Source organism: Carcharhinus amblyrhynchos, chromosome 5, assembly GCF_965287045.1.
Source record: "Carcharhinus amblyrhynchos chromosome 5, sCarAmb.v2.hapA, whole genome shotgun sequence".
Lineage (NCBI taxonomy): Eukaryota > Metazoa > Chordata > Chondrichthyes > Carcharhiniformes > Carcharhinidae > Carcharhinus > Carcharhinus amblyrhynchos.
Window position 1 is genome coordinate 108039366 of NC_137328.1, and position 19136 is coordinate 108058501.

The 19136-nt window shown below is 43.2% G+C and overlaps 1 protein-coding gene across 1 annotated transcript in view; it reads right to left on the reverse strand.

Annotated features, from left to right (window-relative positions):
- LOC145343281 (organic cation/carnitine transporter 2-like) overlaps window positions 1-19136 on the reverse strand; it is a 114437-nt gene that overhangs the window by 52307 nt on the left and 42994 nt on the right. Inside the window, exons 3-4 of the mRNA XM_080189422.1 lie at window positions 12118-12272; window positions 2312-2483 (exon numbers count right to left, since the gene is read on the reverse strand). Coding sequence (XP_080045548.1) covers window positions 2312-2483; window positions 12118-12272 — 327 coding nt within the window. The remainder of the gene's footprint in view (window positions 1-2311; window positions 2484-12117; window positions 12273-19136) is intronic.

Below are 19136 nucleotides of genomic sequence, written 5' to 3' on the forward strand. Positions count from 1 at the left end.
CCATCATTAAAGAAGAAATAGCAGGACACCTGGAAAAGAATGGTTCGATCAAGCAGATGCAGCACAGATTCATGAAGGGAAAGTCATGTTTGATGAATTTACTGGATTTTTATGAAGATGTAACGAGTGCGGTTGACAGACAGGAACTGGTGGATGTGGTGTTTTTAGATTTCCAGAAGGCGTTCGATAAGGTGCCTCACAAAATGCAGAAGATTAAGGTACACGAAGTTGGGGGTAAAGCGTTAGCGTGAATTGAGGATTGGTTATCTAACAGGAAGCAGAGAGTTGGAATAAATGGGTGCTTTTCTGGTTGGCAGTTAGTGACGAGTGGCATGCCGCAGGGATCGATGCTGGGACCTCAACTGTTTACCATATGCATTGATGGCCTGGAGGAGGGGACCGAGTGTAGGGTAACAAAGTTTGCTGATGACACAAAGATGAGTGGGAAAGCAAATTGCGTGGAGGACGCGGAAAGTCTGCAGAGAGATTTGGATAGGCTGAGTGAGTGGGCGAGGATCAGCAGATGGAGTATAACGTTGGCAAATGTGAGGTTATCCACTTTGGAAGGAATAATAGTAAATTGGACTATTATTTAAATGGTGATAAATTACAACATGCTACTGTGCAGAGGGACCTGGGGGTCTTTGTGCATGAATCACAAAAACTCAGTCTGCAGATGCAGCAGGTGATCAAGAAGGCAAATGGGATGTTGGCCTTTATCATGAGGGGATGGAATATAAAAGCAGGGCGGTCTTACTGCAATTGTACAAGGTACAGCTGAGGCCACAACTGGAGTACTGTGTGCAATTTTGGTCCCCTTATTTGCAAAAGGATATATTGGCCTTGGAGGGAGTGCAGAGAAGATTCACCAGGTTGATACCGGAGATGAGGGGGTTAGCTTATGAGGAGAGATTGAGTAAATTGGGCCTGTACTCGTTGGAGTTTAGAAGGCTGAGGAGTGATCTTATAGAGACATATAAGATAATGAAGGGGATAGATAGGGTAGAGGCAGAGAGATTCTTTCCACTTAGAAAGGAAACAAGAACTAGAGGACACAGCTTCAAAATAAAGGGGGGGGCTCAGTTTCGAACAGCGTTGAGGGGGAACTTCTTCTCTCAGAGGGTATTGAATCTCTGGAATTCTCTGCCCATTGAAGCGGTGGAAGCTACCTCATTGAATATGTTTAAGTCACAGGGAGATAGATTTCTGATCAATAAAGGAATTAAAGGTTATGGGGAACAGGTGGGTAAGTGGAACTGAACCACTTTCAGATCAGCCATGATCTTATTGAATGGCGGGGCAAGCTGAAGGGGCTAGATGGCCTACTCCTGCTCCTATTTCTTATGTTCTTACGGCACTGAAATTCATATAGGGCTTTACTCATTTGTGTGAGAGGCAAAATATCTTTTTGACTTGATGACAGCATCCTGTTAGCTGCAAACACATGCTACTACATAATAGGAACATGAAACAGCTAACTTCACCCATTGTTCAATTTTTTTGAGATATTTTGAGATATATTGTCAAATGTTTTGGGATATTTTGCCCTATCAGAGTACTCTGAGGTAGACTGGGCACCTTTCAGAGTCAAAGGTGATGGACGGCCTTAGGTCCATTCACAAAAAGGATAAATAATGGGAAGACTGAAGCCATTGTCTTTGGAACCTGACATAAAATCCTTTCTCTAACTATTAACTTCATCTTTTGTCTGGGCAACTATTTGAGGCTGAACCAGTCTGTTTGCAATCTTGGTCTCATAATTGATCCTTTAACCAGTTTCTAGCTCTCCGTCTGCACCATCACCAAAGCCGCCGACTTCTATTTTCTTAATTTAACCCGACTCCACCGTCTGCTTCAGCTCATTGGCCGCTGAACCATTATCCATACCTTTGTTACCTCCAGATCTGAAAATTCTGCTTTCCTGGTCAATATTTCATTTTCAAACACAAACTTGTGCTTATCCAAAACTCTGCTCTCTGTATCCTACTTCATACCCAAGTCCTGCTCACACCACCCAAGTACTCAATGAACTACATTGGCTCCCATTTTAGCCAGAATTGTTTCAAATTGAAAACATCTTATCCTACCTGAGGCTTAAGCACATTGGCTATTCCCTCAAGGTGCCCAAAAGCTCCCTCTCTTTCTCCCCCTCTTTCCCCAGTGAGGATGCTTTTTAAAACCTAACTTTTTGATCAAGTTCATCTGCCCCAATAAATATAACTTTATCCATTTGCTTTCAAATTTTATTTGATAACTTTCTGTCGATGCCTTTGCACATAGTTACAATTGGCAACAGTGAAAAAAAACTCACCACCAAAATGGAATATACAGAACCTCTGGGATGGTCAAAGCTAATAGTAACATCCTCCAATTTCGGATATAATATGCAAAGGTTGGTAGAATAATATATCCTATGGCATAAAACATGCAGACACCAAGTGTTGAGTAAGCAGTCCTCTCAGCTTTGCCAAGGAGTTCAGTTCCTGTTCAATAAAGGAAAGAAAATAACTTAAATTAGATTAATTAGATAATCAATGATCAAAACACATTTATTGTAAATGTAAATTTTGAGTTTGAGCAGTTCAACTCCGAGACATGATTTTGCTAATGCTACTCAAAGAAAGGATAAAAAACACCACTGTGGACTATTACTAACAGTTACATAAACATATTTGGGTAAAATTCATCTGTTGTTCTTTGCCCTTTGAGATTATTATCTGGGATCATAGAATCATACAGTGCAGAAGAGGTCCTTCAGCCCATCAAGTCTGCACTGACATGCGAGAAACATCTGACATCCCACCTGATCCCCAATTATCAGCACTTGGTCCATAACCTTGAATGTTATGACGTGCCATGTGCTCATCCAAGTACTTTTTAAAGGATGTGAGGCAACCCGTCTTGACCATCCTTCCAGGCAGTGCATTCCAGACCATCACCATCCTCCGGGTAAAAGGATTTTCCTCACATGCCCCCAAGCCTCCTGCCCCTCACCTTGAACCTATGTTGCCTCATAACTGACCCTCCAAGTGACGGGGTTGCTGCTCCCTGTCCATTCTGTCCATGCCCCTCATAAGCTTATATACCTCTATCAGGTCACCTCTCTGTCTTCTCTGCTCCAGTGAAAACAACCCAAGCCTATCCAACCTCTCTTCTTAACTTAAGTGTTCCATCCCTGGTAAGTCTCCTCTGCACCCCCTTCAGTGCAAATGTTTGGTAGAGTTCTGGTGGGTATGTAGGTCGCTGCTAAAGCTAATCTGCCTTGGAAGGTTCTGCTGTAAATGGGACAGGATAATGGAGACAATTGAGTTTTGGACAAGTGCTGGGGCAGGATTTCCTCTCCTTGCATTTCCTCTCTGCCTCAGATATGCACTTGCTTTTGAAAGAGGCTGCACCATCAATTAGATGCCAATTCATAGAACTGGGTGCATTGAAGACATCACGTCATGGTTAGGGAGACCAAAAACATGTTCAAACTCAGCACTCATCTTTAGTAAGAGGGGACCATTGCCGTTACAACAACCAATCCCATTTTGCATGATCACTCCCTTCCCAAGCCTGGTGATCTGTGCCAACTCTTGCAATGAAGTCACCAAGAACGACTAGCTTATCTGACTTTGGCACAGTAACAATAAAGAAGTGGAGACCACCATAGAATTAAAAGCAGTTTAGATTCCAAGATTAAATGAAATATTAGAAAATAAAGCCCAGTTTCTGAAAGATAAACAGTATCTTACATATGCTGTCACAATATAAATGATCAAATATCACAAGGAGATACTTGCAATGAGAAATGGTTACAATTTTCACTCAGAGATATATATACATATAATACCATACAGTACAGTACAAAATGAGGACTTTGGCTGCACAATCTGACTACTACATCTGTAAGATAAATGGAGGCAGAATTCCAAGATCTGAATATTCCTGGGTCCCCAGTTTATTGCCACATGTGGAACATTGTTATGATCCAACCTGCTGTTACATAGAAACATAGAAACTAGAAGGAGAAGTAAGCCATTCAGGCCTTGAGCCTATTCCAACATTCATTTTGATCATGGCTGATCATCAAATTCAATATCCTGATCCCCCCTTCTCCCCATAGCCCTTGAGCCCTACAGTCCCAAGTTCTATATCTAATTTCTTCTTGATGCGGAGATGCTGACATTGGACTGGAGTGAGAACAGGAAAATGTCTCACAACATCAGGTTTATTTGGTGAATGGAGAAATGGGTTCACACAAACATGGCATACATCGGCAAAGACACAATTGCAAGATAATTACAGGTTGCAATGTGAAGTATGGTTGGAATGCGAGTCTTTACAGTCCTTAATTTCTTCTTGAAGTCACACAACATTTTGGCCTCAACTACTTTCTGTGGTATTGAATTCACCACCCTCTGGGTAAAGAAATTTCTTCTCATCTCTGTTCTAAAAGGTTTACTCCTTTTCCTCAAACTATGACCCCTACTTCTAGACTCCCCCACCACTGGGAACATTATTTCTGAATCTACCCTGTCTAACCCTGTTAGCACTTTATTAGCTTCTATGAGATCCCCTCTCACTCTTCTAAATTCCAGTGAATATTAATCGACTTAATCTCTCATATGACAGACCTGCCATCTGAGGAATCAGCTTGGTAAATCTTCACTGCGTGCTCTTTATAGCAAGGACATCCTTCCACACAATATTCCAGGTGTGGCCTCACCAACACCCTGTACAATTGCAGTAAAACATTCCTATTCCAAATTCAAATCCTTTTGCTATGAAGGCCAACATATCATTTGCCTTCTTTACTGCCTGCTGTATCTGCGCACTTACTTTCTGTGACTGATGCACGAGGACGCCAAGGTCTCGTTGAGTATCCACCTCTCTCAATTTATACCCATTCAAATAATAATCTGTCTCCCTATTATTGCTACTGAAGTGGATTACCTTACCACTAGACAAGTCAAATCCTAGGGTAGAAACTGGTCCTAACTTATACTTTTTTGTTTTGAATCATAGGGGGCAGCTACTGAACACATCCACGGGAGCCTGCTCATGTATTTTTAGTAAAGCAGTAACATAGTTGTATTGTCAATGGACTAGTAATTCAGAGACCTAGGGCAATGCTTTGTTGGGGATCGGTGGGGAAAAGGGGAAATCACCCCTCTTCCCCAACTGGTGAGAATCACATCAGAACATTCTTTTTTCACTAAGTGCCATAAGATTGTGACTTGATTCTCTCCCGTTTTCTCGCTTGTTTGGCACTTAGATTTTGTTTCATTAGATTGCAACCTTAGTTATTTTTTGGGAGAGCCCCTTTAATTGATGAGGAGACAGGTCTGGTGACTAGCTAGCAGCCAGGGGGTTGTGATTGTGTAAGCACGATTTAAGCAGGCCACAGCAGCTATTAAGTGCATTGGAAATGCTAAATTGCCCCTCAGTGTCCCAGGATGCGTAGGTTAGCCGGGTACATATGTGAGGGTTTATGGGGAAAGGGGCTAGGTGGAATTGTAATCGGTATAGACTCGATGGGCCAAATGGTCTCTTCTGCATTGTAGGGATTGTATGATTTTATGATTGTTATATGATTCCATTACCATGGCTGCTATTTCATTGACTCTTCTGTTTGGAAGGTACTTGGGTTCAATTCCCAGCTTGGGTACTGTCTGTGCAGAGTCTGAATGTTCTCTCCGTGTCTGCTTGGGTTTCCTCTGAGGCCTGGAACCCTGGGACAGGTAAACCCTTTGTTTCTGAGGTGCAGACAATGATGGAGAGAAGGCGGTCTGTCTAATTCGCAGAGGTAGCTGGAGGAGGCCCCCTCCTGGCATGACTTGAAATTTCTAATGGCAGAAGCAACTTAGGAGATCCTTGATCCAGTGCTGGAAAATGTTCAATGACCTTGTGTGTGCTAGACATATGAGTACTGTCCCCAAGCCTTCAGGAAAGGTCCCTGAGTATTGACCCTCCAGCAGATATACTAGATCAAAGCCTCAAGGCACGTGCTGGTCCTGAATCTGGGAAGCTTCGTAGCCAAAGCACTCACTGCTCTTCAGAATGGCTCACAGCCATAGTGCTGCTGAGGACTTGGCAGCTCTGAAACATGCTAGGTGGGATTTTCCAGCTGTGCTCACCCCAAAATCCTGCCCAAGGTCAACTTTGGTCCATGTCCTGCCCACTATGATTCCCATGATGGGTGGGGCAGGAAAATTCCACACCCTATTTCAAATGAACAGGGGCAGCTACCATTAACCAAAGTGACAGCAGTGGCCTTGGCTCATTCTCTTTTGCTCTTGCAGGAGAAATGTACACACAATACCGAAGAGAGGGTCCAGGCAGGTAGAGGTATTGCCTCTAGCTCCAAGTCATTGCATCATGGAGAAGAGAGTGATAGAAAGTCAGGGTTGTGGACCAGGAAGCAGTCGCCCTGGTTTAAATTGGCACTCATGACAGAGATGATCATTACTAAAGAAATGCATTCATTGAAAGGATACAGTCACACTATTCTCTCCAACAGCATGTTGAACACTGAGTTGCATTCATAGAATCATAGAATCATGCAGTGCAGAAGGAGACCATTCAGCCCATCGTGTCTGCAGCAACCACAATCCCAACCAGGCCCTATCCCCATGTATTTACCCTAGCTAGACCCCCTAACACTAAGGGGCAATTTAGCATGGCCAATCCACCTAATCTGCCCATCTTTGGACCGTGGGAAGAAACCAGAACACCCAGAGGAAACCCAAACAGATACGGAGAGAACATTCAGACTCTGCACAGACAGTGACCCAAGTTGGGAATTGAACCCAAGTCCCTGGCACTGTGAGGCAGCAATGCTAAACAGCTGGTGTAGGAGGGAGGGTTTCAGAGATCCACTGGGGTCTCATCAGGGGCAGGTGTGACCTGTACAAGAAAGACAGGTTGCATCAAAACTGGAAAGGCATAAATATTCTGGCAGAGAGGTTTGTTAGTGTCATACCGGAAGATTCAAACTAGTTTGGCAGGTGGGTAGGTACCAAAGTAAAGAAAAATTAGCTGAAGGGGAACCAGAAAGTAGGGCCAGTAAGACTCAGGGCAAGAGCAGACAGGGTGTAATTGCTAATCAAAGAGGGTCTGGTGGATCGAAGTGCATTTATTTCAATGCGAGAAGTGTAGCAAGTAAGGCAGATGAACTTAGAGCTTGGATTGGAAGTTGGAACTATGATGTTGCTATTACAGAGAATTGGTTAAGGGAAGGATAGGATTGGCAGCTTAACATTCCAGGATACATATATTACAAGAGGGATAGAGGGGGATGTAAAAGGGGTCGGGGAGTTGCACTACTGGTGAAGGAGAATATCACAGCTGTATTCTGGTAGGACACCTCCGAGTGCTCACACAGCGAGGCGAAATGGATAGAGCTCAGGAATAGGAAGGGTGTAGTCACAATGTTAGGGGTTTACTATAAGCCACACAACTGCCAGCAGGAGATAGAGGAACAGATATGTAGGCAGATTTTGGCAAGGTGTAAAGTAACAGGGCTGTTGTGGTGGGAGATTTTAATTTCCACTATATTGACTAGGACTCACTTAGTGCTAGGGGCGTGGTTGGGGCAGAGTTTGTAAGGCACATCCAGGAGGGCTTCTTGAAACAATATGTAGATAGTCCAACTGCGGAAGGGGCCGTACTGGACCTGGTATTGGGGAATGAGCCAGGCCAGGTGGTTAACGTTTCAGTAGGGGAGCAGCTCGGGAACAGTGACCACAATTCAATAAGCTTTAAGGTACTAGTGGATAAAGGTAAGTGTGTTCCTCAAGTTAAGGTGCTAAACTGGGGGAAGACTTATTCCAACAATATTAGGCAGGAATTGAAGAATGTAGATTGGGGGCAGGTGTTCGAGGGCAAATCAACATCTGGCTTGTGGGAGGCTTTCAATTGCAAATCGATAGGGATTCAGGACCAGCATGTTCCTGTAAGGATGAAGGATAAATATGGCAAGTTTTCGAACTTTGGAAAACAGGAGATATTGTGAGGCTAATCAAAGAGAAAAAGGAAGCACTTGTCAAGGCTAGGCGGTTGGTAACACATGAAGAAAGAGTGGAATACAAGGAAAGTAGAAAGAAACTTAAGCAAAAAGTAAGGAAGGTGAAAAGGGGTCATGAAAAATCATTGGCCAGCAGGATTAAGGAAAATCCCAAGGATTTTTATACCTATAAAAACAGCAAGAGGGTAGCGATGGAGAGGGCTGGCCCACTCAAGGACAGGGGAGGAAAGCTACGCATGGAACCAGAGGAAATGGGCGAGGTATTAAATGAGTACTTTGTGTCGGTATTCACCAAAGAGAGGGACTTGGTGGATGATGAATTTGGGAAAGGGTGTGTAGGTAGTTTGAGTCATGTTGAGATCAAAAAGGAGGAGGTATTGGGGTTCTTGAGGAACTCTAAGGTAAACAAGTCCCCAGGGCCTGATGGGGTATAACCCAAAATACTGAGAGAGGCAAGGGAGGACATTGTTGGGGCCTTGAGAAAAATCTTTGTCTCCTCACTGGCTACAGGGGAGGTACAGTAAGAAGTCTCACAACACTAGGTTAAAGTCTAACAGGTTTATTTGGTAGCAAAAGCCACTAGCTTTTGGGCCTCTGACCCTTTGTCAATAGCCAATTTGTTCCTTTGTTTAAGAAAGGTTGTAAGATTAATCCAGGTAATTACAGGCTGGTGAGCCCTATATCAATGGTAGGGAAATTATTGGAGAGAATTCTTCGAGACTTGGAAATAAGTGGACACATTAGCAAGAAGCAACATGGTTTTATGAAGGAGAAGTCATGTCTCACTAACCTGATTGAGTTTTTTGAGGAAGTGACGAAGATGATTGATGAGGGTAGGGCAGTGGATGTTGTTTACATGGACTTCAGTAAGGCCTTTGACAAGGTCCCTCATGGCAGACTTGTGCAGAAGGTGAAGTTGCATGGGATCAGAGCTGAACTGGCAAGGTAGATACAAAACTGGCTCAGTCATAGAAGATAGAGGGTAGCAGTGGAAGGGTTTGTTTCTGAATGGAGGGCTGTGACAAGTGGTGTTCCTTAGGGATCAGTGCTGGGACCTTTGCTGTCCATAATATATATAAATGATTTGGAAGAAAATGTAACTGATTTGATCAGTAAGTTTGCAGATGACACAAAGGTTGGTGGATTTGTGGATAGCAATAAGGACCATCAGAGGATACAACAAGATATAGATAAATTGGAGGCTTGGGCAGAGTGATGGTAGATGGAGTTTAATCCAGACAGATGTGAGGAAATGCATTTTAGAAGGTCAAATAAAGATAGGAAAGATACAGTAAATGGCAGACCCCTTAAGAGTATTGATAGGCAGAGAGATCTGGGTGTACGGGTACACAGGTTGGTGAAAGTGGCAACACAGGTGGAGGAGGTAGTCAAGAAGGCATATGGCATGCTTGCCTTCATCGGCCAGGGCACTGAGTTTAAAAATTGATAAGTCATGTTTATAGAACCTTATAGAAGCTTTATAAGCTTTATAGAACCGTATTTTGGTCACACTTGGAATATAGTGTTCAATTCTGGTCACCACACTACCAGAAGGATATGAAGGTTTTGGAGAGGGAACAGAAAAGATTTACCAGGATGTTGCCTGGCATGGAGCGCATTAGTTATGAGGGGCTGTTGGAGAAACTTGGTTTGTTCTCACTGGAGCGACAGAGGTTGAGGGGGTGACCCAATAGAAGTCTACAAGATTTTGAGGGGTATGGACAGAGTTAATAGTCAGAAGTGTTTTCCCAGGGTGGAAGAGTCAATTACTAGGGGGTACAGGTTTAAGGTGCGAGGGGCAAAGTTTAAAGGAGATGTACGAGGCAAGTTTTTCTAACACAGAGGGTGGTGGGTGCCTGGAACTCGCTGCTGGGGGAGGTAGTGGAAGCAGATTCGATAGTGACTTTTAGGGGGTGTCTGGACAAATGCATGAATAGGATGGGAATAGAGGGACATGGTCCCTAGAAAGGTGGGAGGTTTTAGTTCAGCTGGACAGCATGGTTGGTGCAGACCTGGAGGGCCGAAGGGCCTGTTTCTGTGCTGTAATTTTTTTTGTTCTTTGTTCTTTGCTAACCACTGAGCCACCGTGCTGCCCATTCCCAGAAGGATAAAACAGTAAAATGGGAAAATAAGAATGTTGGTCTAAATGGGTCTTGTATACTTAAAATGGAACACCAGTAAAGCAGGGAAATAAGAATACTGGTCCAAAGTATCTTTTCCTTCTGGGTTAGGAAGCCGCCACTCTCCAGAGGCTCCAACTCTTCAAGATTAGCTCTCCTGACCACTTCCTGTGTTTCCCACATTGACCCTTCTCCCTCCAATCTGTACCCAAAATCAGGAGAAAGAAACGGAAGAGGCACAATTGCACTGTACAATTGGTCTGTTCAGACACAATTACCTTCAGTGATTCTCACTTGTGTTTAGATAGTATGTCATTGGATAAGGAGCTCATCAATCTGGGCAGAAGGAGGTGCCAAAGGCAGAGGGATCTGTGGGCAGCTGCCCTCAGAGGAAGGAGGACAGATGTATCCCTACTTAGCTGGTTACAGCTGCAGGATCTCGAGAGTTACTAGAAAGGGGGATGCACCCAGACCAGCAGCAGGAGTGTGTTCATACTTATCAGAGTTCCCTGAGGTAGTGTGAGGCCGTGGGCAGGGAATGGAGGAGTGCATTCAGCTCATGTAGGCTACCATGGCTCAGAGCTTTTACCACATGATTCAGCCAGCGACACCCATGTTCCACAAATGAACTAAAAGACAATAAAACAAAGCAGCTACACCAACTAGATGCTGCTCTGAATCCTTTACTGGACTCAGAGTTTGATTTGGCCTTAGTGGGTGTGCATTTCTGATGACAGTGTAACCATTCTGTGGAATTTTGAGGACCCATTCCAATACATGCTTCTCAGGATCAAGCCAGTGGTTACTCCCTGTTCCAATGAGCGCTTTAAACTTGGGCCAGGCATAATCCAGGAGACTTTGGTGGAACTTACCTCACAAATGATGCAAATGAGTTCTAAGAATTGGCTATAGGAACTGGGACACTTAAGACAAATCCTGCCCCATCCACCCTTACAATTGTCAAACAAAGTTGGGGTCATTGAGGGAGAGATACTGGAAAAATCACCAAGAAGAAAATCTGAAGCTTTGTATAATAAAGCACTTTGCTAAACCTTGACCACGTTGTGAATCCAGCCCACTTTCAAGGCAGTCACAGCTCTGAACCCGCAATTGACACGGGGGAGATATTCCAACCTGCAATCCTGATTTACCACTGGAGTGGGAATCAGAATTTTTTTTAATTCAATCATAGGTCATGGGTGCCACTGGCTGGCCAGCATTTATTGCCCATCCCTAGTTGCCTGAGGGCAGTTGAGAATCAACCACATTGCTGTGGCTCTGGACTCACATGTAGGCCAGACCAGGTAAGGATGGCAGATTTACTTCCCTAAAGGACATGAGTAAACCAGATGGGTTTTTCCGACAGTGGTTTCACAGTCATAAGTAGATTCTTAATTCCAGACTTTTTTTATTGATTTCAAATCCCACCATCTGCCATGGTGGGATTCGAAACAGTGCCCCCAGAACATTAGCTGAATTTCCTGGATTAATAATCTAGTGATTATACCACTAGGCTATTGCCTCCCCATAAATGCCGTGTGACCATTCAATATTCTATTCCAGGACAGGCTGCCACTGCTGCCCTGATAAACTTTCAAATGCTTAAACATTTTAAATGAGAAATTTTTCAAAACTCTAACAACAATTTTCTACAAACAGGAATGAGCAGCAAACTGAGAAATCAGGTTGGCCAATATGCCCAAGCTAGGCCTAAAAATGCCTTCTGAGACTGAAGAAATGAGGCTGCCTTATCTGCTTGGTCAATAATGATCTATGGTATACATGTAAAAAAAATCAATGCATTAGAGAACCAGACAAATCCTTTTGTAAAATTTGTTAGAGTAGTACTTTTAACCATCACAGAGGTAAAATAAAAAATATTCATTTGAAAATTTGAAAATAAGATTAGTGAAGTTTTACCAAGAGTAATTATATATTTTCCAGCTTTTTTTTGGAAACATAAAACATAGTCTGAAAAGAACTTACCTAAAACAAATGCTGCTACATAGTTTGAGATATCTCCAAAGCCAACAAAAAAGCTCAGAATGCAGAACACTTCCCAACTCCAAGAGATCACTTGAGCGAAGCTTAAGAGTGTCTGTATTGCCATAGCTCCAAAGAGAACAACTTTTCTCCCATATCTTTGAACAGAAGGAAAAGATGGAAGTTTAGATACTAACAGGATATGCTTCGTAGTACTAAACTAGAGAATTGCTGAAAAGAAAGAGAATTGCTTTCAAAACTTTTCATCTTGCACTCTCAGGAATCACTTGCACGAAGCTTCCAACTGTAACGGTGGAACAATAATTTACACTGCATGAGAAGACAGCACTGATTGGTTGGCAAATGGACTCTGTTGCTGCCATTAACTATCAATTAACCATCCAGCTTCATTCAAATTCAAACAGGGCAGATCTACTCTGATTGGTCAAGGCATGGTCCTGTGGAATGACAGTAAGAAGCCTCACAACACCAAGTTAGAGTCCAACCAGTTCATTTGATAGTAATCCCACAAGCTTTTGGAAATGGTTTTCCTTCATCAGGTGTGTGGAAGGTTCCAAGTTTTGGTTTAGTTGAAAAAAATGTGTGCACCTATTCCTTCTGACTGCAAAGTTTGGGGCCCTGTGAGTGAAAATATGTGGCTTACACAAACTGGAGGCTACATATATTTACACAGAGAGCTCAGTCCTTCACAGACAGAGGGAACAGGTGCACACGTTGCACCTTTTTCAACTAAACAAACTTAGGCAACAGTCTTTCACCAGTTCATTCCCCAGGGCAATGGCTTGACCAACCAGAGTCAACCAACCTGCTTTGAACTTGAACAAAGCTAGACAATTAATTGTTCCATGCTGCATTCTCCATGGCAACACCCCCACCAATCAGAATCCACTTGCTAACCAATCAGCACTCTCTTCTCATGCAGTATAAATTGTTGTTTCACCATTACTGTTGGTAATTTTACAAGAGCCATCCAGATTCATGAAAGACAGAAAGCTTTGATAAAATGTCTCTTTTTCAACAGTACTCAAGGATATGTTTCATCTTATATTTATAAATACTTTAATCAATGTCAACCACCCCCCCCCCCACCCCCGCCCCCATCCTACTTCTACAGCTATACCCAAAATTCTCTAGCTTAAGAAACCACAATTTGACTACAGAATTGCTGAATAGTTTCTGAAGCTTAGGAACACATTAACAAGAGTAGACGATTTAGCCCCCAAGTCTGACTTCTATTCAACCCAACTGAGTATAACTATTTCCCCTTATCCTTTAATACTATTAGATGGCAGAAATCCATCATCCTCCCATTTAAAATTAACAATTGATCTAGCTTTAATTATCATTTGAGGATGAGAGTTGCAAACTCCTGGCACCCATTGTGTGACACAGTTTTTTTCAATTTTATTCCAACAAGTTCTGGGTCAAATATGTACACTATTCGCCCCTTATCAATATAATATTCCCCAAACAGCACAGAGTCTACCTGTTCCCTTTAATACTCTGAAAACATTGTTCAAATAGCCCCTTAACTTTCTAAATTCCATGGAATACAAATGCAGTTTGTGTATTCTCCTCACTCTGCAACTTAACACTTGGGCCAAAATCTTCCATCTTCATTTACATTTCGTGAAAGTGAATGGAGTTTTGGCTGGAAACACAAATTTTCCATTCTCGGGTCAAGCCATGGAAAGAATGGAGAATCCTACCTTTGGTTTCCAGGTATCTAAATATGGCCTGGGTGGGATTGTGGATCGGTGCAGTCTTAATGGGCCAAATGGTCTCTCTCTGCACTGTAGGGATTCTTTGATTCTATGAAGACTCTGTGTATCATTCTGGTAAATAAATGTGGTGCCCAGAACTGCCCACGCTTTCGGGTGCTGCAGTATAACTTCTACCCAACTTGTATTCTAGTCCTCCAGATACAAAAGGTCAGAAGTCCATTTATCTTTCAGTTATTTACAGTATGCATTCATGACATTTTAATGATCAATGCACCTGGACACCCAAGTCTCTTTGTACGTCCAATATTTTTAGCTTTTCACTATTTAGAAAGTATCCTGTTCTATCATAGTTAAGTGCAAAAAGGATGATCTCTCATTTGCTTACAATGAAATCCATTTCCATCAGTTTTATCCTTTGGTTAACTTATTAATAGCTCTTTGTAATTCTGCATTTCCATCTGCATCGCTTGCAATGCCATCTTCCTTGGTGCTATCAGCCATCTTGTGCCTTTTCTGTCTCATCACCTAAGTCATTTCATAAGTGAAGTGTGGATGGTTGAGCCACTGATAGAGATTATTCTCGAACATCACTGACACAATTTGCCAAGAAGGGAACCTGCCCACTCTCCTTATTCTCTGCTGCCTGCTGCACAGATTATTTCTTTTAATAGGTCAATAATTTGCCTTCAAATCCATGGCACTTCAACTTTAGCTAATGGTTTCTTGTCTGGAATTTTATCCAGTGCCCTCTGGAAGCCCATTTCTAGAACAGTTGTAAACATTTCCCTGTGCATCATCTTAGTCACCTCTTTAAAACAATTTGGTCTGATTCACGGACATGATTCTAAGCTTTACAAATCCATGCTGCTCTTTCTCACTAGCAGAAAGTTTTCAAGGTTTTCAGTCACTACATCCTTAATTATAGCTTCCTCTACTTCTTGAATTTCTCTGCTCTGATGCAGAGAAAGATCAATATATCCTTTTAGTCAGCATGGTGGCACAGTGATCAGCACTGCTGCTTCACAGTGCCAGGGACCCGGGTTCGATTCTAAGTGCTGAATCTGGGCGCAATTTAGGTCTGACTTGGAAACCTGTTCCTAGGTGCCCCCATATGCACTTAGCCTAAATAAAAATCGAGAGTCTGAACCGTGCTGTGGGCAGGGCTTATCGCACCCAAAACATTGAATGATGCTAGTCTGAGTTTTGAACTGCGCATGCGCAGTGAGAAAAAAATTTGAGAAAAACATGCCCCTGTCACATCGCTTCCGGACCGCAAGAAGCGGATAAAGCAGCCCAGGAGCCATGGCCCCTACAGACATCGCCCATCCCCACAATGTAATTGACCCTCTTATCCACCCACCCTCCCCCGCTACCCAAACTGATCGCGACCTCTGCCTCCCCTTGCACCCCACCGGTCACCCACAGAATGGCAGCGATTCACCTCACCCCCCCCACCAGAGAATGATCAGGCCTTCAGGCCTCCCTCCTCCCTCCCCCCCACCAGCAATACATCTGACCCGCCACCTCCTCCCCACCCCACCTCACCAGGGAATGATCAGTTGCAAGTCGAGATAACCTTCTTCGGTGTACACTAAGCCACCAATCTTGGTGTCATCTGCAACTTATTAACCACGCCTCCTAAATTCTCGTCCAAATCATTACTATAAATGACAAATAATACTGAACCGAATATCGCCGATCCCTGAGGCACACCACTGGTCACAGGCCTCCAGTTTGAAAAACAACCCTCTGCAACCACCCTCCGGCTTCTATCATCAAGCCAATTTTGTATCCATTTGGCTACCTCACCCTGGATCCCGTGAGATTTAATGTTATTTGTTTATAAATAGAGAGGACCTCTGGGATGTTTTTTGGGTTAAACTAATGGCTTAGGTATACAGAGTCAAATGGGCATGAGCTTGATGGGAGGAGCTAGTTCTGCAGTCGAGAAATTGCTTTCTGTGGGCAGTTGCTAACTGGAGCTGTTTCGAAACAGACGTCTGGAGGCTGCTCTGAAAAATCAAACCTCTCTGAAAGCTCCAAGGCTGTTACCCAAGTCAGGGCAACTGAATATGTGTTTGCTAACTGTATTTAAAGTGTGCTTTTAGTTCCTAAGAGACATATTGCTTAACTGGAACTGAAATAGTGATAAGTTAGAAATTAAAATAGTTCCCTTTCATTTTAAGTACTATTCAACTGTTAGAAGTTATTCTACTTCATTTTGTTTGAACTATATTTAAACAGTGTTATGAATAAAGCTTGTTTTGATGAAATTTTCCTAATTTTGTCAGTAGAATCTCTCCTGGAGTAAAATATCATATCCTCACACTTATGCCTAAAATATAAAATTACTGAGGTCGAATCTGACTTCATAAAGTACCTTGGGGTTCGAGTTCAGTACATGAGAGGACAGCCTCTTGCAATTAAATCAGAAGCAGGAATGGGCTGATGCAAGAAACTCACCCATTGGTGGCAGGATGTCAATTAGGCTCATTAATGAGCCAATTGACACCAATTATCACTAAGCCCAATTTAATGGAAGTCACATGGCTTTCCTGTATCTCTTGAAGGTCATCCAGCAAACACTAGCGACATTGTCAGCAGCCCACCAGGGGGATCACTTGTTGAGGCATAATTGTAAGGATAGGATGTTTCGCTCCAGGAGAGATTCTATTGACAAAGTTAGGAATCTTTTGTCAAAACAAGCTTTATTTATAACATTGTTTAAATACAATGCAAACAAAATGAAGTAGCTTAACTTTTAACGGTTGAACAGTGCCTAAAATGAAAGGAATCAATTCTAATTTCTAACTTATCACTGTTTCAGTCCCAATTAAGCAATACTTCTCTTATGGACTGAAAATGCATGTTAAATATAGTTAGCAATCACACATATACTTGCCCTGACTTGTTGCCAGGCATTTTCACCCAATTGAGAGACCTGGAATGAGAAGAGGGTTGCAGGGGGCAGGTGATGGAGTAGGCGAAGGGAACTCTGAAAGCCCCCACTGCTCTTACTCCAATTCATATACTCACCTGTCTCTAGGGATCTAATGATGATCCATGAAGTAATGACTGGAGCATTACTGATAATACTGATTGCTCCCAGTGGTGCTGCTGGGAAAGGAGATCTACCAACCTTTCATTGGCTGAAAACTGCTGGCAAACAGGGTCATCGTTCCTGGGGTCCTGAATCCTCGGGAAGGCCCAATATTGGACAATTAAGTGCCTAACAGAGGTTTAATTTGATCAACCTCCCCTACAGGTGTCCCACCAATTCTCTGATCCAGGCCCCTGTTTCTAAAGGCCACAATCTCTGCAGCATACTGTACCTGGTTAGTGAACTGGCTAACCATGTGCTGGGAGTTCAAACCCCTCCTTGGCCAGTAATAAAATTGAATTCAACAGATCTTGTGACTTTATGATGAACATCAATAGAAAGCAATAACTGGGAAAGCTGAGCAATTATCGCTCTATAAATGACCGCAATCCTACAATAAGTGATAGGCCATGAAGTAGCCTTGTAAACTATTAAGTTATTAAACAATTGTCACATTAGAAGACACAACACTACTTTCTCCAGCAGTTGAACACTGAGCAATAAATCCAATCTTTTCAGCATCATGCACACGTTAATTGAAAACTAATTAAAGAAAAGTTGGAAATCTTCTTGAGAACAAGAATTCCCTCCCTCTTGATGCATTGACTGGAGAATGCTTTGCAACACCCTCAATTCCATATTCAGTTAAAAGCAGCGTGACAGGGGAGGGCAAAGTAGATGGCAATGAAGGAGGCACAGTGGCACAGTAGTTAGAACTGCTGCCTCACAGCATCAGGGACTCGGGTTCAACTCCAGTCTTGGGTCACAGTGTGTGTGGAGTCTGCATATTCTCCCTGTGTCTGCATGTGTTTCCTCCGGGTGCCCCGGTTTTCTCCCACAGTCCAAAGATGTGCAGGTTAGGTGGATTGACCATGCTGATTTGCCCCTTAATGTCCAAAGGCGTGTAGGTTAAGTGGATTAGCCATGTTAAATGCCCAAGGTTAATGGGCTAGGGTGGGTGGGGAGTGGTTCTCTTTCAGGGAGTCAGTGCAGACTCGATGGGCCAAATGGCCTCCTTCTGTACTGTATGGATTCTGTAGTTCCATGGAGATGGGAGAGACAGTGAAAGGAAAAGAGACAGAGAAATGAGTGGCAATAAATTTGAGAGAGATTTAAAGAGGAACTGAAGGAAAGAGGGAGGCAATAAAGAAGCTAGTAAATGGGAGACTCAGAATGACTGTGGAATGACAGTAGAAGGAGAATGGCAACATTAGGGATGGCAAGAAACTTGCAGCATAAACTGGGTGAGAAGTGTGTCACTTTGATTGGTGTGTTCTGGGTGGGTGAAATATGCCATCTTACATGAAGGAGAAGGAGTACCAGGTTGAACTGGAGGGAGTGGCCCAGGTGTACTGGGCAGCTGTTGAACTGAGAGGAAGAAAGAGAAAGTTTGAGCTGGAGTTGAAGGATGAATAATAGCAGCTTGGATTGAGGTGAAGGAGGAACTTGTCAGCTTCAAGATAGGTTGGACTGGAAGGAAAATATTGACCTCAAGGGGAGGCAAGTTGGAAGAAAAAAAATGCTAAATTGACTCTGAGAGAGGAAATAAAAACCTTGGTTGAATGAAGAGGTGCCAGCAAAAAACAGAAGGGATTGGAGAGAGAGAGAATGGAAGGCCATTTTAACCGATCACTCTTGGCACAAACAGGGCAGTCACATCATTAACATTGCCTCTGAAAACATAGTACCCTGCTCCTGCTCCATTCCTGTGCGCCACTGCATTGACCGCGCCTGTCAGTAAGATATCTGAGTCACCTGCCTGCCAATTGGGGTCTCTGAATTGGGCTGGGGGAAAACAGCACGCTGGTGAAGAAGACAGTGCCCGAGAACTAATTTTAAACTTATCTTTGGGAGACCAGGAGTGGCAGGATTGACAAATGGAAGTAAATACAGAGGGCTTAAACAAAGCTCCGATAATTTTGAGTGGTTTAAGCCTGGGGGAATAGTGTACTCGCGAGAAGTGTGCCTGTACTGAAAACCTGCAAATTTGAATTCTCCTTTAACTAAAAGGGGAGGCGGTAGCATAGTGGCGCAGTGGTTAGCTGCCTCACACCACCAGGGACCTTGGTTTGATTCCTGGCTTGGGTGACTGTCTGTGTGAGATTTGTACATTCTCCTTGTGTCTGCGTGGGTTTCCTCTGGGTGCTCAAGTTTTCCCCCACAGCCCAAAGATGTGC